At 29.8% G+C, this 26196-nt stretch overlaps 2 protein-coding genes across 7 annotated transcripts in view; both read left to right on the top strand.

The window, feature by feature from the left end:
• The window catches only part of LOC142318974 (facilitated trehalose transporter Tret1-like), a 240098-nt gene extending 238457 nt beyond the window's left edge, over positions 1-1641 (top strand). For all 6 annotated transcript variants that reach the window (XM_075355704.1, XM_075355707.1, XM_075355703.1 and 3 more), the window contains one exon: positions 804-1641. In XM_075355704.1, coding sequence (XP_075211819.1) covers positions 804-1472 — 669 coding nt within the window. In that variant the 3' untranslated portion in view covers positions 1473-1641. The remainder of the gene's footprint in view (positions 1-803) is intronic.
• Positions 1642-3804: 2163 nt separating this feature from the next.
• Positions 3805-26196, top strand: part of l(1)G0289 (plexin domain containing lethal (1) G0289) — a 190612-nt gene continuing 168220 nt past the window's right edge. Inside the window, exon 1 of the mRNA XM_075355698.1 lies at positions 3805-4202. Coding sequence (XP_075211813.1) covers positions 4115-4202 — 88 coding nt within the window. The 5' untranslated portion in view covers positions 3805-4114. The remainder of the gene's footprint in view (positions 4203-26196) is intronic.

Here is a 26196-nt window from a genome sequence, read left to right as displayed (position 1 = left end):
GGTAAATAAATGAAGGAGTACATAAACTTTTTCCCTTAATGTAATTTCTTTCAGATAGCTAAAATACATTCTGATGAAGTTTAGTTTTTCAAATCCTGAAAAAGATATGGAGGTAACAACTCCTTTTTCCTTTTGTGTCATTTCTGAACTGAAAGTCACATTCTTGTATTAATTAAATGAATCACATTCGATATGTATTTAAGCAATTTTATTCAGGGTTCGGGGATAAGCCTAATTTTTTGCTTGATATTTTCAGACTGAATTAAACAATTTTCATAAAATTTTGTATGATGACTTCTGAAAGTGGTTCATCGATTCCATCTAATTTTGATTATAATTTGTAGAGAGATGAGAAGATGTGTTGAGGTCCAATATCTCAAAATTTTATCCTACTCAAAGAATCGAATAATGTTTTTACATAAATTTTTATTGCATACTTACATACTTTACTATTACACTTACTTTTTCTCCTAATTAGTTGCCTGTCAAGAGTGAAGCGATCAGCTTTTATATAATGATTTTAATCTATAATGTTATTATATGAGTAACCTTATGTTACAATAGCAAAATCTTTGATTAGATGCACTTTCAACCATAGATACGAAGAAACATATAAGTATGACGCTAAATAAAAGAATCTATAAATTTTAGGTAATTGTTTATTAATACAACACTATACGAAATGCATCTGCAGGGAATGGGAATAATTTAATGACAATTTTAACTAGACTTAATGTGAAAATTTTAAAACTGTTTTGAGCTAACTGTATTAACTTTTTTTTTTTTTTTTTTTTTTTTTTTAGGTAACATTATGTGAACCAGATTCAAATATAAGGCCTCTTCTTGTTTTATCCTGTTTTCTACTATTAGTACAATTAATGGGTTATGGTGCATATCATTTTTATGCAAATTGGGCTTACACATTTTCTGGAATAACAACCATTAATTCTGAAGTTGTTACATCAATAATACGTATGATATCTATATCTATATCGATAATGATATCAATATTATATCCAGAACCAAAATATATAAGTATCTTATTATCAATTACAACATCTTTATTAATGTTATGTTTAGTTACAACTGGTGTTTGTATGTATACTCTTGAACAGGGTAAAATAACAACTGATCAGTTAGTATGGTTACCGATATCGTTACTTATCATTTACCAAACATCATATTGGCTTGGTATCGGAACTTATGCAATACCAACATGCATGTTAATAATGCCACCTAAATCAAGACCGATTATTTTAACGATATCAATAACTGTATATCAAATGTCTTCATATTTTTGTGAAATATTTTTACCACTAATGATTAGTGTTTTACATCCATTTGGAGTATTTTGGTTTCATGCAAGTTTAACTGCTGTCGGCCTAATTTACACTTCTCTAGTCATTTCACCCGAATTAAGTTGGACGGCTAAAAAATTAGAAAACAATGAAAGTTCAGAAACACGTTTTTAAAAAGTACTTGTCTTTCTTTAAATTTTATTAAATTTTTAATACAAATATAACAACAAAAAATCTCAAAAAGAAAAATTTGATGTGTGTGTTATCAATTTTTATATTTTATACTCGATTGATTTTTATATTGAAGAGACATATTTTATAATAAAAAATTTATCAAGGATTATACTGTATTAATTTTTTTAAAACCATTCTTCATAATTTATTGCATCATATTCCTAACTGTAAACAATAAATTAATTAATAATTTAATTTATCTGCTGTAAGAAAACAGTAAAGGATAAAAGATTAAATAAATTCAGAAGTATAGTGAACAATATATATTTTTAGACTTATAAATGAGATATCAAGACAGACATAAATAATGAAAATACAAACAATAAAAGGTAATGTAAAATGCAATAATACTTATATAATAATAAGTGCACAGTACTTAAAAATCCATTTCATTAAAAGTAGCAGTTGTAATGTCCTTTAATATCTAGAAATTAGTGTAATAGTTTTAATAAATATTCTACTCCGACCTCCATGGAAAGTGATATCTTAGGGTTTTCATCCAGAAGACTCTCAGTTTCAATCATGGGTTTGATTCACAGTATAAAAAAAATGATATTTTTATTCAATAATCACACACAAGTAACCTTCAAGTTTATTTGGTAAATTAATCATCCAAATAAAAACTGAACTTCTTGATCAAAATTTTCAAGATAAAAAACTACAGATTATTAACATATTTTTCTATTATAAGCAGTTGTAACACTAAACTTCAATATTTTGTGTTTTAATATTATTAAATTGAATAACAACTAAACTGGTCCTTTAAAAATAACAATTAAATGTTCAACCATTAAAAATGACTGTAGTCGCAGACCATAAGTAGATTTCAGTGTTCAGCAAGAATTTTTTTCTTATTTTTGTTAATGGTATAAATAAAATAATGAATTATTATTTTGTTAATTATTTTTGTTAATGATATAAAGAGCATTAAATATTTTAATTTATCTTTTAGGTTTGTTTTTTATAAGTAGAGTACATGAACAGCTTTCTGTCTTTTTCACTAAAGCTTAAAATTTATTTTCCTGTTAGCTTTATGGTTTTCATAAAACAACCAGTAAAATAAATTGTTCAAATAGTCACAAGAACTAATTACTTTCATTTTTATTTATCTTCAATTAGAAAAAGGTTGTAACTTAAGGTACAAGTATTTCTCCTCTGATTAGTCTATTTTCAATTTTTTTGTTTATTTAATAATATCACTTAATTAATAAGCAATTAATAATAACTGATGAGTTAATAGTATATAGAGAGTATAGTTAATAGTAAGAACTGTGATTTAATTGTCCAGAACCATTATCAATATTTATATCCAACAAGATCAAAGAATATTGGTTCACTTTGAAAAAATTGCAATTAAATCCTAAGCCTCCAATTATAATTACTTATAATGTTTATGTATACTCTTCAGCATAAGATATAAAATTACACTTTTAAATTACTTCAGAAAGTCAGAGTAAAATTTCAAAGCACTACGAAAAATCTGAAAATATGTAGTGTAATGTTAATTGGTATAGTTGCTTTTTTATTAAATGCAAAATGGAATGTATGCAAATAGGTATATAATTGGTTGGGCAGTTATTCTCATTTAATTAGAATCTGATTTTTCAATTTTCAGCAAGTTCTCAAAAAACATCTTTGTTTGATATTTAATAATTTGATTATTAATTATGTTTCATCATGCTGTTCAACAAATCTCTGTTAGGGATTGACATTATTTCATTAATCACCTCTCTTATCACATTAAGTACAGAAACATTAGTTGGGGTACAGGGATTCATAGAGCTAGGGTACATAGGGCATAGAGATACAGGGCTCATAGAGGTAAAAAAGTTGTTCATTTTTAAAAACTCACTCAAAATACTAGAAACAAGCTTACAATTTCTTTTACATCAGAAAATTTTTCTATATTCATCAGAATATAAAAACAGTAATGACAAAATTTGATAGAAAATTTGAATGTATTCAGAAAGCTATTACTTTTTTAAGTTTAATTTTTAAAAAATAGTCATACTTAACATATGCTGATCAAAACAAAGCTGATTTAGTCAGTCATGAAACATCACATTTTGTATAAAAAATTTTAAAAAAGATGTTTAATATTTATTAATTTCTGTGTGGTAGTTGGACGTTACAATTTGCATTCACTTTCAAAAAAAAATTTATGTCAGTAACCGCCGGTAACCTAAAACTTTCAGGGCCGTACAGCTTCTAAAAAAAGACAACAGGTAGCGCAACATCGTATTTAGAGGTTATGAAGAGACTATTAATGAGGATATCAGACGAGACAGAAAGGGGAAATAGGGAACAGTTGTTGTTACGTGCATTAACAACGTGCTTCATTTACACAGTATCAATTAACTATTTCTTGTAAAGTTGTTCGGTACCATAATATATTTCATTTCTTTGTTTTTCATTTAAAATTGTCATGTTTGCAGTTTAGCAAGACTATTACGCAATCCTTCATGTAGCTTTAAAAATTATCTAGTAGGGAAATTAGTTCATTTGGCAAAACTGTTAAGGATACAAACGTTGAGAACAATTCATCTAGTTCCAAGACAGTAATTGTTCGAGGGTAGACCAAGATGGCGTTTCGTGGTTGGGAATTCGGTTTTGGTTGTGCTGTTTTTTTAATTTGTTTATTATTTGTGAAATGTACATCTACGATCCCAGGTAAGATTTTTGTGTTTTGATTTTGTAGCACAACTTTATGTCATATTTATTGTGATTATGTTAGTTGAGTTATTATATTCTTTTTTAAATATTGTGCTGTATTACATTACCTGCCGACAAATGTGTAATGTATTGTTTTTACTTTTTTTTTGTAAACTTTTAATAGTATGTTTTTAATTTTAAAAATATTAAGATACAAAACATTTGCTACATTATTGAACTGCATGGAAAAATGAGACAATATTTAAAAATTATATATTAAATTATTCGCTTTAAAAATAATGGAACGTTTCTCGCAATGGACCTTTCGGTGATAAATAACTTCTTTAAAGTTACTGGTGCCGGTATTTTGAAAATTAGTCTTATAATATTTAATAATGTTATTTTTAATCACGTGCGTATCATATCTTTGAAGGTACTGTATTTAATGATACGTATTTATAATTTCAAAATATAGGTTGTTTGATCATAGGTAGGTTTTTATGACTTTATTTATTAATGCTGTCTAGTTTTCATGAAACGTTATACGATAAACTTAATTTAGTAATTATTCTTGAAGAATTTGAAAATATATTTTATACAAATGACTCCAGATGTGATGCTAGTAACTGTTGTGTAGCATTTTCTTATATATCTATAATTACAGCAGGTTTAGTTTACACTATTTTTATTAAGCTACTTTTGAACATATTTTTTGTTTTATTCTGTAGTAAACGAATTTAATAGTTGAAAACCAGCATTTTATACATTAATTATTCTAAGTGTGCCTGGTTATTTAAAAGTAGCTCTTGTCAGTTTTCCTTGTTAGTATAATTGTTAGTAATGATGTCTTTGTTAATTAGTTTTGCAGCTTTTTCAATCGTTGACTCATTTGTCACTGTTAATATTTGTTGTCAATTCTTGAGAGAGGAAAAATTAGTATGAACAAAAAAGAAGCTGTATTTATATGTTTGGTTATGAGAAAATAAACTTCATTGTCTATTCAACTGTTATGTTGTTTCTTAGAAATATAGTTTTTTCTACTCATTGTACATTACGTAATACACAAAATTGTGCATTAAACATTTAATGCTTATTTCAATTAATCATAATCAGTATGAACAATGAAGTTTCGCAAAAAATAAATAAATAAAAATATATTTATATAAAATATGAAAACAAAAATGTAACAATGCACCCAAATTTATGGAGAAAAAAAACTATATTTATATTTTTTTAATAATTCCATTAAAAACTACCAATAATGTTTAATTAAAATGTCTATCTATAACATTAATCTCTGATTCTGTGGTTATTGTGTAGGTTGTTTAATGAACAATTTTGGTTGCTGAATAAATTGAGATTCCTTTATCTTCCACCCTTTAGATTTTAATATACTATAGATTATTCAGATCGATTGGTTTTAATTCAGTCATTACACATAAGTTGTGATCATGTCTTTAAGTGACATGAAGGAATTTTTTTCCTTACCAATTGTATGGTTCATAACATAACTTATTGTAGGACTACTTTTAATGCAATTGCTCATTTAAAGTGAAATATCTACTTAAATAATAAAAATGAATCCTTTTATTTCATTTATTGAAATGTGTAAGATAAAGAGCTATTTAATATAGTTTTAGAAATATGTTTAGAAACTATAATGTATAGAAAAGATTAGTCGATAAAGATAGACTCATACAAATGTATTAATGAATGAGGGTATAAAAATTATTTTTAAATGAAATGGGTAATACCATATTGTAAGCAATGAAGACTTATATTAAAGTAGTCATTATTTGACAAAAAAAACATGTTAACAGTAAATAAAATCCAGACTTCATTCAAAATATAATTATCTGAATTTTTAATTTTTAGTGTACATCTTTGAACGCTAATTGTAGTAGTTGCAATTATATTATTTAATGTTAATTTTTGTTGTGTATGAATGTGTTATTAGAAGAAAAAACACCAAGTATGCTACAACAGTTTACAATTATTTTAATGTTGTTATATTAATTTAGCTGTTCATCTTGTATCTGTTGTCATTTTTATTTTGTATGTTTTAACTTCACAAAATTGTAATTTTTGTACTTATGAAATATTTTAATTTAATATTCGTAGTTCATAAGTTAAGCGGTTATTTTTTGTACGGATGCAATTTTTTCTTCTTTTTTTTTTTTTTGAAAAAGTTTTAAAGAGATGTAAGTTTGAATGTGTTTTAGTTAAAATGCTACTGTAATAAAGTACAAAGTTGTAATGAAATTAAATACTGTTGTATAGTTTTTATTTTACTATTTGGACCTTTATGGATTGCATTTAAAAATTTTCTGACAGCTAATCTTTCTCATTTTGGGAAATTCTCATCCCGTTTTTCCTGAAAAATCTTGAAATTTTTAATTTTATTTCTGAAAGTATTTCTGTCCAAAATTTCTTCTTCTTTAAAAATCCTTTAGTTCTTTATTGATTTCTTGAAACCGGTTATTTCATTTTATGAAATTCATTTTTTTTTCTCGAAGATGTACTTACAGTATGTGAAAATGAGTTACAATGTTTTTCTTGTAATTATTTCCATTACTTTCTTGTCTATTGTCTAGCATAGAATCTTGTAATTTTTTGAATTTATCATGTATTTTTATATCTTTTAATGATTATTAAAAGAATTTAAAAGTATTATTGTTCATATTAATAAAAGTAAATAATTTTTTAATTTTGAATCCCAGTCAGATTTGAAAATTTACATTCAGATACTTACGATAACAGAAAAGTGAGAAAAGAGGTATACTCAAGTTTAATACTTGTTGAATCTTTAATCTGGGATGTACATATTAAAGGATTATGTTTGAAATTATGAAAAGGGCACTATATATATTTTGAAAGAATAACTTTGTTTTTTTACAGTAGTCATTCAATAAGGTTTAAATTATTTTACGTTACCTTTTATTAACTTGGAGGAGGAAACTCACTCAAACAAAACATATTTAGTTATAATATAATAAACGGGGTGAAGTTAATCGTATTGTACGTTGAAAGTACAATAATTTATTTATGTTATGTATTTTAATGCATTAAAAGCAGCAGTTCATCAGTAGCCATATAAAATTTATGATTTCAAAACTTGGATAAACATTTTTTGGGGATAACTGATAAAAGATTCTAGGGCATGAATAAATATTTTAATGAAAAAAAAATTAATAAATAGAAGTGGCCTGTTAATAAATTGAAATTCATTGGCTGAAATAGAAAGAAAATAAAAATAAATATATTTACAATGTATTTTTTCATAAGAGTTTGTTTTTAGTCTATGATTTAACAGTTTTAGATTTTATAATGCCATTTTTATGATAAAATACTGAAGAAAAGTTATCCTGTTGTTATTATTATTAATAACAGTGGTTGTAAGAAAGAGATATTTTAAATTTCAGACAAATGCATTGATTTTTTTAAAATTATACATTCATTTGAAAGTTCTATAAAGGATTATTTTGTTACACAATCACCGCTTGTACTGTAACTTAATCACTTACTGAAGCTAATAAATTTTCATTTATTGAAGTTTATTGAAGCTGATAAATCATATGTATACATATGATTTATATGCATAAAAAAATATATATATATATTTTTTTCTAAAAATATAAATAAGTGAAAGTTATTTTTAAAAGTATGAACAATCAAAGAACATCAGTTTTTGATAGAAATTATACCTATCAATTTGATGATTAACAAATTATAATATTAACTACAAATTTTTTTCAAAAGTCAAATCTGTCTCCATCCAAAGTATCATAGGACATAACCCACAAGATTTCAATTTCTTCCACATTCTTTATTTGTGGCACTTTGCGACGTATATCTTATAAAATAAAATGTCCTTAGAGCATTATTAAAATTTAAATAGTATTGAGGTAAAGTGAGGTGAAATCGATAAGTGTGAGCTAGAAGTGAAGGTCGTTTCTATATCTATGCAATTATATAAAGAAGAAGAGAGTTTTCGTTTGTTCGAAATAAACAAAAAAAAATTACTGGATTAATCGCAACAAAATTTTTACCCATGTTTCTTGTCATAACTGAGAAGGTTTTTAGATATACTTCATCTTGAATACATATATATAATGAACTGTATGCGACAATGTCTTCTGTTGCATATATATATATATATATATATATATATACACATATATAATATGTAGTGTAGATTTGCTGGTTGAAGCACTAACTGTAATGAACTGTGAACTATGAGTCTTATCACTGTGTGAGCTAGTTTTGAACTGAATGATTCGAATCAATCAAATGAATAATATTTCAAAAATAAGATAATTAAATTTATCTTCAATAAAATATTAAATAAATTTTGTTTAACAATAATGGGTTTACCGTGAGGCTAAGGTGGTGAGGTGTGCGAGCACCTTGTTGGAGGCTAGACCGATCATTTAGTAATTACAAATCTTTAACAGAATGCATAAAAAAAATCTGACAACACAGCTGTAGGACTTCAAGCGGCTTTTTTCTGATGCACGGTTTACATACACATACACAAACAATTTAATTAAAAATATGTATAATTTTATTTAAAAGTAATATTTTTTGTTTAATTCAATGATTCTAAATAAAACGCGCGCTCAGATACCGCATTTTATTCGCGCCAGTGTGGCGGTACTAGCGGCCACTTTAAGTACTTTTTTACACTTTGAATATTATTCATTTATTTAATTCTACCGTTCACCTGTGACATCACAACATAGGACACAACTACAACAGCTGTACGTCAGTGCTACACTAGCGCGCCTTTTGGTGACGGGGGTACTATTGAGGCAATATACCCATATAGACGCAAGTTTATTTAGATCATTTTTTGGTATCGGATTGCGATTTTTCAAACTTTTTTTTTGCAATTGTTATTTTTTAATTGTTAACAGATGTGACTAAGAAAAGTAAGACTAATTAGGCGAAATCTCGAGATACTGAGAGTGACCTTGGTCTATAGCCTCATCTTGTTGTTCTTCTTTTAAGTTTAAAATTTAATAGCATCAATGCCCCATTTATAGAAGTAATCTGATCAAGTTTGGTCAAAATCAGTCCAGTAGTTTTTGAGATATAAGGTCATTTAGAGGCCAACACCGAACACACGTACATTAACATCCGGAAAATTTCCTTTCGGTTTTTTGGGTTTTTTAGGTGTAAAAACATCAAGATCCGGTGAAAATTGCGTATGCCCAAATTGGACCGATTACAATACTTTCCAATCTAAAACTATAGCTGTAGACGGGAAAGTAATAGGATCACCTTAAAGTTTTTACAATTATTATGAACAGAGTTTTGTTAGATTCAAAGTTAACAGGGGAAGATTAACGACTAACGCTGTTATAGTATCTCTGTAATAAATTATCTATACATATAAAAATGTTAAGTTCGTTTGTGTACGCTTCAAAAACTCAAAATGTTCTGCACCGATTGAGCTCAAATTTTAGCACGATATATAACCCGCATCAAAGATTATTTCATCTATTTTTAATAAATCTATCTATCTATTTTTAATTTGGAAATGTAAACAAAGGAAAACCAATCAGATCAATGCAAGATGGCCGCTGTCAAACACAACGACCAAATTTCTTTGAATTATATTTAACAGCTAAAACATCTATATTTTATTTTTTTTTAAATAACACGATTAAAAAAAATTAGCACGATATATAACCCGCATCAAAGATTGTTTTCATCTATTTTTAATAAATTTATCTATCTATTTTTAATTTGTACAGTTTTTTAATAAATAAGAGGCTAATAAATCAGATGGAAATGTAAACAAAGGAAAACCAATCAGATCAATGCAAGATGGCCGCTGTCAAACACAACGACCAGTCACAAAGAGCCCGTATGGCCGTTGCCAGTGTAAACAAAATCACAACTGATTAAGTAACAAATTTCTTTGAATTATATTTAACAGCTAAAACATCTGTATTTTATTAAAAAAAAAATAATAAACACCAAAACAAAATGAAAAACCACCAAGAAGGATGACTTACAGTAAATAAATTAAAACACCCAACTTTCTTATAGCCCAGATAGACTATGAAACAAAAAAAGTCGAAATAACCAAATATACAGAAAATAATATCCCTACATAATGATCAAAAAATCCTTTGTTAGGTTAAATATTCACTTTTGTCTGAATTTACAGAAGGCATTTACAACGAAGCATTGATAAATATTGAAGACAAGTGCTTAGCTAATGCAAATAAAGTTCTTAGTCAATTGGGAATGCCAGCACCCACCCGAGCTGCGATTCCTTCATTTGATGTGGATTTACGCCGTGAACAGAATTACAACATTGGTGATCTTCAGTCATATGTCCAATCAAACATTCCTAAATTAACGCGTGAACAGAAAGGCATTTATGATCGCATAATGCAAATGATAAATGACGGAGTTGGGGGGACCTTCTTCTTGGATGCGCCAGTAGGAACTGGGAAAACATTCCTCATTAGATTGATTCTAGCAACGGTTCGATCAACAAATGACCTAGCCTTAGCTCTTGCTTCGTCTGGAATAGCTGCGACATTGTTACCAGGTGGAAGGACTGCGCATTCAGCTCTGAAGTTGCCATTAAACATGCAAATCATCGAGACTCCCACGTGCAATATTTCCAAAGCATTCTGTATGAGAAAAGTATTACACAAATGTAAACTCATTGTTTGGGATGAATGCACGATGGCACATAAAAAATCGCTTAAAGCTCTTCATCGATCGTTACGAGATTTGCGAGGAAACGTTCAACCATTCGGGAATGCTTTGATATTGCTCGCTGGAGATTTAAGGCAAACATTGCCTGTAATTTCTCGATCGACACCAGCAGACGAAATAAATGCTTGCATGAAATATTCAACACTGTGGCGACACGTACGTACATTGCAGTTGACTACGAATATTCGTGTCCAGTTGCAGAATGATCGATCCATCAGCTGAGGTATTCTCACGACAGTTACTAGACATTGGAAACGGACAGCTGCCAGTCGATGAGACGTCTAGACGAATATCATTTCCTGATAATTTTTGTAATTTAGTAACATCGAAAGAAGAACTGATCGAAAACGTATTTCCTGATATTCAAATTAATCATAGAAATCACGATCGGCTCAGTGAACGAGCTATCCTTGCCGCAAAGAATAAAGATGTCTATCAACTTAATAATGTTATTCAATCCAGCAATCAAAGTGAGGAAATTACATATAAGTCGATAGACACCGTTGTGGAAGCAGATGAAGTAGTTAATTATCCAAAGGAATTTTTAAACTCACTTGATCTGCGAGGGGTGCCACCACACGTATTAAAATTGAAAATAGGTGTGCCAATTATCCTGTTGCGGAATATTAATCAGCCAAAACTCTGCAACGGCACGCGACTTGCAGTTAAGAAATTGATGAATAACGCAATGGAAGCAACGATTTTAACGGGGCCTTTCAAAGGTGAAGATGTCCTCATTCCTCGAATACCCATGATCCCGACCGATACACCATTTCAATTTAAAAGATTGCAATTCCCAATTCGATTGGCATTTGCAATCACAATCAATATCAATAAAGCTCAAGGTCAATCTTTAGAATTGTGTGGTTTAGATTTAGATGCGGATTGCTTCTCACGTGGACAACTATATGTGCGTGTTCCCGAGTCGGCAAACTAGATAGCCTTTATATCTACGCAGACAGTGGAAAAACAAAAAAAAATATTGTATATCCACAAGTATTGCAAAATTAAACTTCTATGAAACGTATGCCTTGTTTTGTTTCTCATTTCTCATCCATGCAACCACAATGTGCCACAGCGAAGCGTGGCGGGTAGAGCTAGTATTTTTATAAATACTGTTGTTAGTCGTTATTCATTTTTTTTTAAATAAGTCATGTACTCATGTTGACTTTGACAGGCTCAGTTATTGTTTATTACGTTTCATCTTATGTCGTCAAATATAATAGTAAAATAAAAAGAAATGAAATGTGGATGCAATAGTCTTAATACAGTGGATGATTCAGGGATGCTGATGACGGGTTTGACAGTTAATGCACATTCTTTAATAAGGAAGGTCACAGTAGTTAGATATAGTAGGGGAAATAATACTCACTTAATATAGCGTTACATAAATTTAGGCCCATGTAAGTTACTATAACTGACCTGCTATGTATTTTGTATTCTCCCTTATGTTTATTTAAATTATACGTTCTGTAAATATTACATTTAAGAATTCGTAAACTCGCTTATTTAACATAGGAATAAAAAATTACGTTTAATTCTCTATTCTTCTTCTTAATAATGAAGAAAAGAGATTTGTCGGTTTACGTTATTTATTCCGGTTATTCGTACGATGCATACAAAGCACCTGAGGTAGTCGGATTTGCTTTCTCTGAGAGTATTGCTGTCTTTACAGCCGTTAATTGTAGTGAGCAAAGTAAAGATTTCAATTATATAACAGAATATCACTTTAATTTTGGTGGATTTAGTGTACTGATATGCAACAGCGTATTCGGTTCGGTAAAGAAACCGGTTCATTCCTAATATTTTCTAGTAAAACCGGCTTAAAATACTTATTATTATTAAGAATAGCTATACTATTTTCAGTAGCGACTTGTGACTCATACGATCTCGCCTACAACCATTACTGTTAACTATACTTAGTTGAAATGCATCTATCGTAGCTACAAATTAATTGTTCTAATGTAATGATCTTTTTTTTAAACGTTTTCCTCATCGCTAGTACTTTTGTAGTAAACTCTGCGTTACCAGGAAAATAAATACAGATCAGATATTAATAGTTTTGTTTTTCAATTGATAAAAGATTAATAATTTATAATTTCGTAATGACATCGATCGCTGATATTCAGTTAATAAGAATTAACAGATGCTCCTTATCTTTTTTTTAAACGTTTTCCTCATCGCTAGTACTTTTGTAGTAAACGCTGCGTTACCAGGAAAATAAATACAGATCAGATATTAATAGTTTTGTTTTTCAATTGATAAAAGATTAATAATTTATAATTTCGTAATGACATCGATCGCTGATATTCAGTTAATAAGAATTAACAGATGCTCCTTTTATCGCATTACGTAACTTTCGTGATGATTTTAAACCGTTCATTAGATGTGGATTTGTTTTTTTTTTTATTTATTTATTCGTAGTTCAAATTTCAGCTGTCACGGTACCATCAGATTGTATTAATTTTATTGTTTTATCAGTAATTTTTACTTGTGACAATTTGCGGATTATAATTTTCACACTGCATTCATTTAATTTGTTAATTTTCCTTGTATTGCATATAATTTCTTTACTTTCCTTCGTTTAATTTGCCACATTTTTTGAGTACTAAAATTGTTAATAATTATTAAATTAATTTACATGTTTTCCATTTGAGTTTCATATAAATGAAGTTAACAGGTTTTTTGTTTAGACTAATGTTTCAGGGTATTTTTAAATAACATTTATCAGTATTAAATATTATTTTTAATTTTGTAGGAAAAAAATTATTTAAAACGTGTATTTAACAATATGCGTAATGTTATGATCAAGCTGGTATTTTTTTTAATTGTATTTCTACTATAGTTATAACCAAAAATTCTGCTGTTAAAAAATACATGTGTGCTTTTATTGTTAAATTTGAATACAGAATTATTATGTAAAATTAATTCAGTTTCCGATAGTGACTGGCATTAGGTTCTCTAATAACGTCTGGTTATGGCACCTAAGATACATTTTAGCTACACTGAAACTTTAAATATAAATCCTTTTTTTTCCCAGAAATTTTATATGTTTATCCAATTGAAGCTGTTTATAACCACTTATATTCAACAATAACATTACATTAAGTGCTTTTGTAATAAGTTAGATCTAGGAATTATTCAATTATTCCAATAAAATTAAAACAATTATAGCAGAGTCGTTCTAGCTGGCGCTTTTTCTCGTACTTACAGCCGTACATCTGATCCTCTCCGCAAGACCTTTGCTGTAACTGCTCGGCTGTACAATCTGTATTAATATATCATAAAATTTAGAATTTTATTTTTTTGTATCAATATTAATGAAATATTTAATAATAAATAGAAATCAAAAAAAGCTGGTGTGAGTATTGCATGACTTTCCTGGCTATTAATAATAAAAATTAAGAGGTAAGATTCAAAAAAACAAAATATATATTGTTTAGAGGTTTCTTAAAATTAATTTAAATAAATTCTAAGAAAAATATTGCAAAATATGTACAATATAATATTGCAATATTTAAAAATTTGCTTAAGTAAAATTTTCTGTAAATCTAATACGTGTTTCAATAGAGGCGGAAATAAGAGAAATCAAATTTTCATAAAAGCTTTTTATATACATTTTAGGTCCCGGTTGTATAATTTTTTTAAATTGTAAATATTTCCTGATAGCTCTATATATGAAATAAAAACTTTCAAAAAGATTTTTGAAAAAATTTAAACCAAAGGGAAGTAAAGCAAAAGAACAAAAACTTATACTTCAATTTTAAGAGGTAGGGGTTGATTTTTGAGAAAATTTGTTTTTTGTTACGAAAATTTGCTTTAATAAAGCAATACTCTAAAATGCCTTTGAAGAAAATGGAAATTGGTTTTTTGGTGATATTCAGCACCCCCTTTATGACTTTTGAAAAAAAAGATATGATCAATGCCTTATATATAGAAATATTTGAGTCGGATTTGAAGAAAAACGGTTCGGTCAGTCTTGAAATTTAAGGCTAAAAACAGTGCGAAACAAATGTATTTAATTGTTATTTTGATTTAGAGTCTAGATGAACTAGTTGTACCCTAAAACGGAAAGAATCTTAAAAATTCTCGTTATCTCATTTTTGAGACGATCACCATATGAATATGTATCACCATAATATCATAGTATCATAATATCACCATATGTAATATTCTTTTACAGGATACGATCTACTAATAAATATTTCAAGTTAAGAAGAAACAGACATTGTTAAAATTTTATTCGTATAAGTTGATATCTCGGTGATTTATCTATTAAACACTTGTTTCGCTTTTCGTACAATATTAATATTACTCAAAATATCTCACTTACAGGACAGTTTATGATCAATAAAAGGCAGCGGGTGTAAACTCAATGATTAAAGTAAAGTTAAAGAAAACAATTATCAGTTATTTATTATTTGATTTACTAGGAAAAATGTTTGGCAAAGTATTGCATATCTTTTCATACTACGGCGAACTTAACTGTGTATGAAAAAAAAAATGGTTTCTACTTTTGTGTCAGGAATACAATATATAATACAGGTTAACTTTAAATGATGACGAGAAATACAAAAGGAAAACCTTTTAAATAATAAAAATTAAAAGAGTTAGGGACAAAAAACAAAAAGCAGAATATATTTTTTTTTAGTTTAGGGGAAAAAATTTAAGAAAGATTTTTCTAAAAATATTCATTGTAATTTGCTTAAGTAAAATTTTCTCTAAATCTTAACACCACCTTCAATAGAGATTAAAATTAGAAAAAAAATTCAAAGAAGTTTTCTGCATTTTAGGTCCGGGGTTTATATTTGAAAAAAAAAATTATAAACATTTCTTGATAGTTCTATATATGTAGAGTATTAACTTTTCAATAACTTCTTGAAAAATTTTAAACCGAAGGTAGATAAAACAAAAGAACAAAAAATATATATATTCAGTTTTAACAGGCGAGGGGTTGATTTAAAAAAATAAGTTTTGGATTATTTATATATACGTTATGTGGTAAAAAATATGCTTTAATAAATTACATTTTTTTCTGAGATGCTTTTGAAGAAAATCGAAAATGTTTTTCGCGATATCCCCCCATTCGCTTAATGAATTTTGAAAAATTAATACGACCGTTGTCCCATGTATAGAAATATTTGTGCCAAATTTGATGAAAATCGGTTCGGTCAATCCTGAGATATAAGGCCAAAAGCAGTAAGCTTATATATACGTAAGCTTTATACGTATGTTTTTTTTTTGTCTAGATTAAGAAAAATGTTCTAGCTGGAACCCAAATTGTAAAAAATTGCAAAAAACATATCCCATTTTTTTATACGATCACCGTACTTTCACTGAGGGATTACTACATGATCACCATACTATATTCGCTGAGAAATTAAAAACAGTTTGGGTAAATTGATTTCAGAGTCCCTCGATAGGTTTAATAGAGGAATATATTCTTCCGTAATATTCTTCAATTAAAACACGCATCGGCGTGCCAGTCCCACTGAACTGGAATTAATATCGAACTACTTACTACGCGATCTTAACTCTGTTTATCACAGAGACTAAGTGTCGGTGAACATCTCAGAAGTATCGAAACGTCACAACATAATTAGTTTCGGCACTGACTAAAATTATGTAATTTCACAACTTACATAGAAGAAATTTCGCTTGTACGGTGGGCAGACTGGTGTAGCCACGAGGCTTAACGCACCAGATACCGAGACAACCGGGCGATCGAGTTTGAGACCCAGCCAGACCGAGTTAATTTTTTACACTTTAAATATTACCGATATATTTAATTCTACCGTTCACCTGCGATGTTGCAACATAGCAGACGATTACAACAGAATTTGGGATCTGGTGCGATTTTGCAAAACGTTTTTGCAGATATTATTGTTTTTTATTATTAAAAAATGTACCTAAGAAAAATATGATCTTAATTAGGCGAAATCTCGAGATACTGAGGGTGACCTTCTTCTACAGTCTCACCCCTTTGACCATTTTTTAAGTTGAAAATTTAATGGCATCAATGCTCCGTATATAGAAGTAATCTGATCAAGTTTGGTAAAATCGGTGAAGTAGTACTGGTGATATAACCGGTAGTACTGGAGTATACTGATGATTTAGAGGCCGAAACCGAACACACTCATGTACATACGTAGATTAGCATCCAAAAAATTTCCATCCGGTTTTTTTGGATTCAGTAATCTCCATTTCAGTAGTAGTACATTCTATATTCCGTAAGTGAACCAGCGACCGCCTCTCGTCTTCATGTCGACATGCAGGTCCTTAGCTTTATCCCGAAGAACCGCCTTATCAGCGCCCTCAACCCGAACACGCAAATCTCCTGCAGGTCCTTGTTTCACCGACAGCGCATTACCCACTTCCTCCGCCGCAACTCTCTCTTTAAATGTCTTGAGTAACTCATCGTGCTTTCTATGTTAAATACTTTTATATAAACGGTGACTCCGCGACAATTATTCAAAGGTTATTTTGCGATCGGTTCAATATTCCGCGTCACAGGCTGGTGGTATTCTTCTGTTCATGCGATTAACGTATGGATTAAAATTTGGGGAAACCGGGTCCACATTAAACTTAAAACATAAAATTGCGGCAAAACGTATTAGAACGCCAGAAAACATCGATAGAGTTCGATCTGTGTAACACCCGATCCAAAACGTTCTGCGATTAAACATGAATTATTAAGTATTGAGTACAGTGAACCGGCCCGATGAGTGTTGCATAAGGACTTAAATTTTCACCCCTGTAAACTTCAAAATGTTCAGGAATCAAAATATGCTGATTTGGGTGCTCGCATCAATTTTGGTGATGAAAACTTAATCCACCATATAAATATATAAATTAGTGTTTTCAGGGGCGGCGTAAATGTGACGTCGTAAATCGCTCCAAAAGTTAATGAACCCCGAAATATATTAATGTATTATATAAAAGACTAATTAATTAATACCGATAAAATTTGATTATAATTTTTTTTCAAAAATTAATGTTGTTTATCGCTGTTGAACTTTAATCCTGTCAATGAATTTTTGAAGCAAAGATAGATGATGTTGACCTAAAATGATCTGATCATACAATCATTAAAAAAAAAATATTGATTTAATCGGGCATCGGATGCTATTAACAATTATGGTTTATTTTTCCAAAAAGTCACAATTTTACACATAATCATATACTGAAAAAAATATTGCATCATTTATAAACAATTTGTATTAACCGATAAGATTTTATATTATTCATAAATTTACTTTTACGCAAATATATATTAATGAAGTTAATCGAGAGAAATACGTATCTTAAGTTTAAAATTATATTAACAAAAAGTATATTTAAAAAAATGGAAATAATGGTAAATGTAAAAAAGCCGCGATTTCGTCGGGATAGTTATTATCTATTTTTTCCCCGACAGCAGATTGCTAAGGAGGAAAATTAAGTGGAACATTGAAGTACCTAAGTATCCGAGTAAAGAATTGTATAGAAAAAAAATCATTCGACTGTTTGAAAAACAATTTTGAATTAGGAAACCAGTGGTGACCGAATAATGGTCGTCGAACAGAATTTCATAAATTTCTGTTAAGTTAGTTTACTGTGCGCCACATACTTATGTTATGCGGCTTTGCATCGTAAATTTAATCTACTCGGAAACATCCTTGGTGTCTTGTGCAGTGATAATGAAATTTTAAACAGGGTGTTTCTATTTTTGCTGGGTTAATACAAAAAATGTAATATTGTCGCGTATATGTTTTGTATTGGAAGAATTTTTTAATAAGTTTGTTTTATAATTTTTGTGGTTCTGTGTTTTTGATTTTGTTATCCGAGTAGGGAGCCTTTAACACTCCCTATCGGAATTTGTTAAAATTTATATAGTTTTTTTATTATTTAAGATTTTAGTGATATTAGGTTTAAGTTTTATTTAACTTTTTTAATTTTTGTTTTTATTTAGTTTTAATTTTTTATTATATAATTTTTATTTGTTTTAAGTTTTATTTAATTTTTTTATTTTAGTTTTTAACTTCGTTTTAAGTTTTATGTTAGAGCTTTTATGTTTTTTGGTTTTCTTTTTAGTCTTTTTGTTATCCGAGAATGGGTCCTTTACACCCATCTCGGACTTTGTTAAATTTTGTTTACCTTTGTTTTTGTTTCATATTTTATCTGTGATATTAGTTGTTTTATTTATCTTTTAGATTAGCATTAATTTTTTTATTAAAAAAATCCGGGCGATGATAACGCGTAGGCGTTTTTCGCCCTCAAAAACCAAATGTGGGTGAACATAATGTAGATGAACCACTGAATGTAGAAATAGGAAGCGGAAAGATTTCGGAGGTAGAAGAATTTTATTATTTGGGAAGTAGAGTTACTAAAGATGGACGAAGCGGGAGCGTTATAAAATGCCAAATAGCACAGTCGAAACGAGTCTTCATTCAGAAATATAATTTGTTTATATCAAAAATTAATTTAAACGTCAGGAAAACATTTTTGAAAGTATTTGTTTGGAGCGTAGCTTTACATGGAAGTGAAACTTGGACGATCGGTGTACCTGAGAAGAAAAGATTAGAAGCTTTTGAAATGCGGTGCTATAGTAGAATGTTAAAAATCAGATGGGTGGATAAAGTGACAAATTAAGAGGTGTTGCGGCAAATCAATGAAGAAAGAAGCATTTGTAAAAATATAGTTAAAAAAGAGACATTCTTATACATCACATATTAAGGCATCCTGGAGTAGTCGCTTTAAAGGACAGGTAGAAGGAAAACATTGTCCAGGCAGGCAACGTTTGGAATATGTAAAACAAATTGTTAGGGATGTAGGATGTAAGGGGTATACCGAAATGAAACGACTGGCACTAGATAGGGAATCTTGGAGAGCTGTATCAAACCAGTCAAATGACTGAACACAAAAAAAGTTTGTCAAACAAAATTGACTTATCCGTCAGCCCTGACGGAAATTTCTCACATAAATATCCAAAGTCACATACTAATGTAATGGGATAATCTAATAATTCAAGAAAAGACAAAAAATGAAAAAAAGGTTTTTTCCCCTGCACTCGTTTATCGGCGTTTCAATAAGCCTGATTACCATCTGGATGTATTTTAGGTGCCAAAAGGATTAAGTTATGTTAAAATATTTACCTATCCTTTGAATAAAATTTTAAGATACGAGACCCTTAAGGTACGTTATCTTTCTCGCTTCTTCCCACTCCCCCATGATGATTGCAATCAAGTTTAAATGACATCATTGACCCATATACAGAAATCGTTTTACCAAATTTAATCCGAGTCAATGTACGCGGTCTGGCGAAATCAAGCAAAAACAAGTGCCCAAAATAGATACATCTTCCTGAAATTTTTGAATCCTTTTGGGGGGGGGGGTGGTTAGAGGGGATCATGAAATGTTAAGATCTTTTAAAAACACCGACATGGAAAATTTGACGTGATTAGCTTACTTTCCCTTATTTTGTATCTGTACGTAGTATAACTGTAGCCGGGAAAGCAAGTTATTTTTGAAAAATACACACACAAAAAAAAAGAATTGACGAAACCTAACAAATGGGCGGCAATTAATTTCACTCAAAAGAATTCGCTAATTTAAATTCCTCGTAGTTTGTGCTATTGAAACAAATTTATCTCTTTAGAGATAAGATTTTTGTGTAAATGAATCGGTAAATCGGTGAAGTAAAATCAGTATTAGTATTTATTAAAAGAATTTTAATAGATTATTGAAAGCCATCAATGCGCCATATATATGCATTTTACTGTCTTAAAATTTAATCGACATATCCTCTCAGCAGCAGCAGGCCTTGGTGGATTTTTTTTTGCGTGTGAGTTTAAAAGAAGTGTCCCAAGGGGTTTTTTTACAATGTTTATTATCGCAGATCGGTTACAATATTTTAGATTTTATTATGTGGTGATGTATTAAATATGTAAATATACGCTTATCATTAGTACAGTAATTTTATGAATACAAACCGGTTAATGGAAGAGAAATTTCTTTACTTTTTAATTTAATCGGTAGAACTAAGTAAATCTCATTTGTTTTCCGTTATCCTCCCTCTAGTTTTTATCAGTGAAATATAGTGTTATTTATTTTATTAATAATAATTTACAAATAAATATTTTAAATTAATTCAACGAATTATCAAAAAATGTATTATTTTTACTTCCTTGTACGACGTAAAGGAACGATTGTGATCGCGAAAAATTTCGGTTTTCAGATTTCAACGGAAATGTCCATTTTGACTAAGTTTCGGCATGACGTTTGTACATACGTACGTATGTATCTCTCATAATTCAAAACCGATTAACCGTTGTATGTTGAACTTGTGGATTTAGGACTGTTGTAACATCTAGTTGTGTACCTCCCCTTTTGATTGCAATCGACTGAACCGAAAGTATCCAAAATAGCTCAAAATCCAAAAGAATTTGGATTTTGGATTTTTCTTAACTGCACTAATAAACTCTGATTGAGATATTTTCAACGATATATCATAAGTGGAACTTATTTTCATTAGTTCCAGAGTTATAGTCGAGTGAGATTTTAATTAATGAAATATTTGGATCTTATAAGGGGAAGGCACATCGGTTCGAATCCGACTTCATCTCCCTTTTTTTTTGTATTTAAATATATCGATTTATTAATAATTATTAACCTCAGATCGTAAAAAAAATTTACAATATATAATAATTCAATAATAAGAATATGAAAAAATATCAGAAGTTAATGAAATAAAATTTTATAAACTTTTCATTTTTAAAAAATATGTCTATGTAATTTAATAGGCGTACAAGTTGCGGTGTCCACATCAGATTTGTTAAAACGTCTGATTATTCGTTATTGTTTTCATTGTTGATTGTTACATCGTAATAATTTAAAAAACATAATATTAGATAAAAGACATACATTTTTTTAAGGAGTAATAAAGGGACCTTTACTCTATCCTAATATTTCAGGTAAGATTGTTGAATTAATAATTGTGTAAATATTTGATGTTAATAAAAAATAATATTTTAGCAATTGTGTTACTTTCCACTTTCAAATGAAATAAGTTTAAATGAATTGCAGCAAAAAATGTGTATATATAATTTAATAGGCGTACAAGGAAGTTATGTGATGTCCGCATCAGATTTTTTAATTTTATGGTATTTTATGTCTACATCATGTATACGACTATATTATAAGTGACACATTTATAAAACGTATGCTAAAGTGATATTTATTGTACTTACAAAAACAAATTAGTGTCTTAACGTAGTGGCCGATAGGCGACAAGTCTACCAAAATGGACTAAAACTAATTCCGACCCTCTACTTTCGGCGCCAGAGAAATTCGCATAGATAGATGTCTAATAAATTTTTCGATGTACCCCGTTTTTTTTGACAAAGCTTACTTTTAGCTATTCTCTACAGTCTTTCAACAGTTTGGGTGTGCGCCCCAGTAATTGAATCTATAAAACCTTTAGAGCGGAATGATGTGTATTGCAATTACGGTTCAAATTTCGTAACCCCGTTATAGACCGATTGATTTGAAATAATTAAAAAACCTGGTGCGTTGAGATCGACTATTACTGGCAGAAATAAATCCGCATTTCGGTCATTAGAAAGACAGGAAACACTGAGTTTCGCGGCAGATCCCGCCGAAAACCTATTGCCATACGGTACTCTTCTGACGTCATATTTTCTTTTAACGAACGTAGATTCATCAGTTTCTAAATTTATTCCCTCTCTTTCTTCCTGTTTAGCCTTCGGGAATTACCGTTCAGATATGAGGATGATAATGTATGAGAGTAAATGAAGTATAGTCTTGTAATGTTTCAGGACAACCGTTCCTGAGATATGTGGTAAATTGAAACCCCATCACCAAAGAATACCGGTATTCACGATCTAGTATTCAAATCCGTATAAAAGTAACTGTCTTTACTTGGATTTGAACCTTAAAACTCTCTACTTCGAATTCAGCAGATTTGCGATGACGAGTTCACCACTAGACCACCCGGTGGGTTACAGTTTATTCCCTGATTACCGATAACATTGCTATTATTTAAGTTTATTCGCACATTCCTTCTGCAGCTAATTACTGTAGTAAAAAATGCATTTCAAAACTCTACGAATATGTAACAATATTTTGTCCAGACTTTTTTCGGAATCTTGCAACCTTATACTCGGACGCAGATGAACGTCAAGTCGGCATTCCCTTTTTTTATAACGCTTTCGTTCTAGGTTATCCGAAATCTTCGAAACTATCTCGTGTCCGCGATTATATATTTTATTTGCGGGAAGAATACAGTCATTTTGGAAGATACGTATACAGGTATTTTTTTCAAGTACAGACGACATATATTACCGGTATTTTCCGTCAGGAGAGGAAAACTAAACTCGAATACGGTATAGCGGGCGGTATATAGCTGCGCACATTGCGTACGGAAGAGGTAGACCGATAGGACGGGTTGAACAGTTAAGATTTCTTTACGAAAACATCTCGTATAGCTCCGTATATTTACGTAATATGCAGTATATTGTTGAGTTGTTAGGATGGTTAATAATGCGGTAGCAGCCGTCAGCCGACCTCCGTGGCGCGAGTGGTAGCGTCTCGGCGTTTCATCCGGGGGTCTCGGGTTCGAATCCCGGCCAGGTAGCAGCATTTTAATACGCTAAAAATCATTCATCTCATCGTCTGAAGCAATACCTAACTATGGTCCCGGAGATTAAAAAAAAAGAAAGAAAAAGCCAGCCGTCAGTCTATGTGCACAGCAATCTGCTATAACAATAGGAATCTAACTTACACGCTATCAATGTGAGACCGAATAAGTAAAAATAAATTTAAAAAAAAATCGGTTGTCAAGCAATAGCACTACTTGTTCGTGAATGAAGACGTAGAAACGTACCAAGAGGAGAATTATCGTATATAAATAGCTTTCTTAATATAATGTAATCATATTTTCTCTTTCTATCTGTTATATGATAATATTTAATACTATATTATAATTATAAGTTGCGTATTAAATATTTGTTAATGATAAAGATTTATATATAGATGATTTAATATAAAATGGGGAAAATTGTAAATATAGGTGGTACCAGAATGAATGTATTTGTTTTTATTTAATTAAATGTGTGTTGTCAGGCGGTTCATTTATGCTTAATTTATTCGTGTTTGTATTCGAAGAATAATAATCCAGTGTGTATAATTTTATTACATGTGCTCGTTAAAGAAAAATTTCATATTTGTTTGATGATGTTATGCGCTTTCTATTATACAAGCCGTACTGCTCAGAAGTTACTTTTTTTACGCTTGTCGCTGCTTTCTCATCTTTTAATTGGCAATAATTTCACATTTTAATACATTTTTAACATCTTATGTATTTCGATTCGTTTAAATGAGCTTTTTTTAACATTCTGATTTTGTTTTTTGTCTTTGAAATCCAGACAGTTGTTCAAAACCTGTATTTACATAATTCTATTCGCAGCGAAGCACATTTAATTATGTTTATATTAAAAGGGAGTTATATATTGAGAAAGAAATTCTATTTTCTCAGTTTTTTCCTATTGACCAGAACCGTTAAGGAAGTCCTTAATATTCTAATGCAGTACCGCCTAGTACACGGGTCCTTTAAATTTCTTTAAATGTAGATCTCCAGTTTAGCTGTCAGCGATTTACGGTAAACAATAATATTTAAATTATAAAATACTGATAAACAAAATTTATAAAGGTGTACTTTAATTTATTTAATTTAATAGTTTCTTAATACATAACGTTATTACCCTGTGATGAAACTATATTCTACGTCTGTAAAATTATCAAATCCGTATTCTGTTGGAAGAGGGATTTTCGGGTTAAATTTGAATGAAAGCTGTCGGCCAGGTAAGTTTAGCGAAATCCACCGGGGTGGTATAGTGGTGAACGCGTCTTCCCAAATCAGCTGATTTGGAAATTGAGAGTTCCAGCGTTCAAGTCCTAGTAGTCAGTTATTTTTACACGGATTTGAATACTAGATCATGGATATACCGGTATTCTTTGGTAGTTGGGTTTCAATTAATCACACATCTCAGGAATGGTCGAACTGAGACTGTACAAGACTATACTTCATTTACACTCATACATATTATCCTCTGAAGTATTACATGAACGGTAATTACCGGAGGCTAAACAGGAAAAAGAAAGAAGAAAGAGATACGTTTAGCTAAGGTTGTCAGACCGATTCGTTAAATATCTATAGGAATTCGTTTTGTTTCGTTTTTTAATTTAGCTTCATATTTTAATACAATGTATTATAAAGCGTAAAAATTACGGGTTGATCATTCATTGTTGGCAGACTTATAATAAGATTGCCGGATTAGATTTAAGTTGACTGAAAATCTTATTCAGTATTTCTAAAAGTCGACTACTATAAAAAATTATTACTTTTGTTTATTTTTTAATAATAAAAACTACGAAATAGTGAGTTATTGTATTCCAAAAGAGAATGAAATTAAGTTCGAAAAGGGAGGGTTGGCTATATTTTAAAAGTCTATTGAGATATCTTATTCAGTCTTAGTAGGTACATAAGAAAATTCAGTTTACATATTTAATTTTTAATGATCGTGAAATATGTTATATTCGATATTAGCTTAGCCAAATAAATAAAAGGAACTTATTGCCAGAGTCATAATGAAATAAAACAAATTTAACGCATTTCTTTATTATTTTAAAAATAATTAACAAATATAAAAAAGATGACGTTTTCCAAGTAACTAGACGCTGCTCTACTTCTACGTTAATAATCTATATTGATGTTTTGGTAATTAATAATTAATTGTAATCTAAATGATTGGCTATGCTTACTTATGTTAGTATTACATGAGGTGTAACAGAAAAGTAATGAGACTGACTTTTTTTTACTTACCAAAGTTTTTCAAACAGTTTTAATTTTTTTCAAACAGCAATATTATCCCCTTCAAAGTAGTTCCCTTGGGCAGCTATACACCGACGGAGTCGTTGTTCCCACTCCTGGTAGCAGTGCTGGAAGGCTTCAACTGGTAGGGCTTTTAACTAACTGGTCGGTCACAGTCTTTTGAATGTTCTCCAGAGTTCCAAAGTGACGTCCTTTTAAGACATGTTTCAATTTCGGGAAAAGGAAAAAGTTACAAGGACTCAAATCAGGTGAATAGGGGGATTGAGGAACCGTAGGAATGCGTTTTTAGGTCAAAAATTCCCTGATGAAATGGCCGTGTGATACGGGGCATTGTCATGAAGCATCCACTTGTCTGCAATGTCTGGTCTCACGCGAATCCTT

Source organism: Lycorma delicatula, chromosome 2, assembly GCF_047948215.1.
Source record: "Lycorma delicatula isolate Av1 chromosome 2, ASM4794821v1, whole genome shotgun sequence".
NCBI classification, from domain to species: domain Eukaryota; kingdom Metazoa; phylum Arthropoda; class Insecta; order Hemiptera; family Fulgoridae; genus Lycorma; species Lycorma delicatula.
Note: the sequence above shows the minus strand (reverse complement) of the source record. Positions and strands in the feature narration are given on the sequence as shown.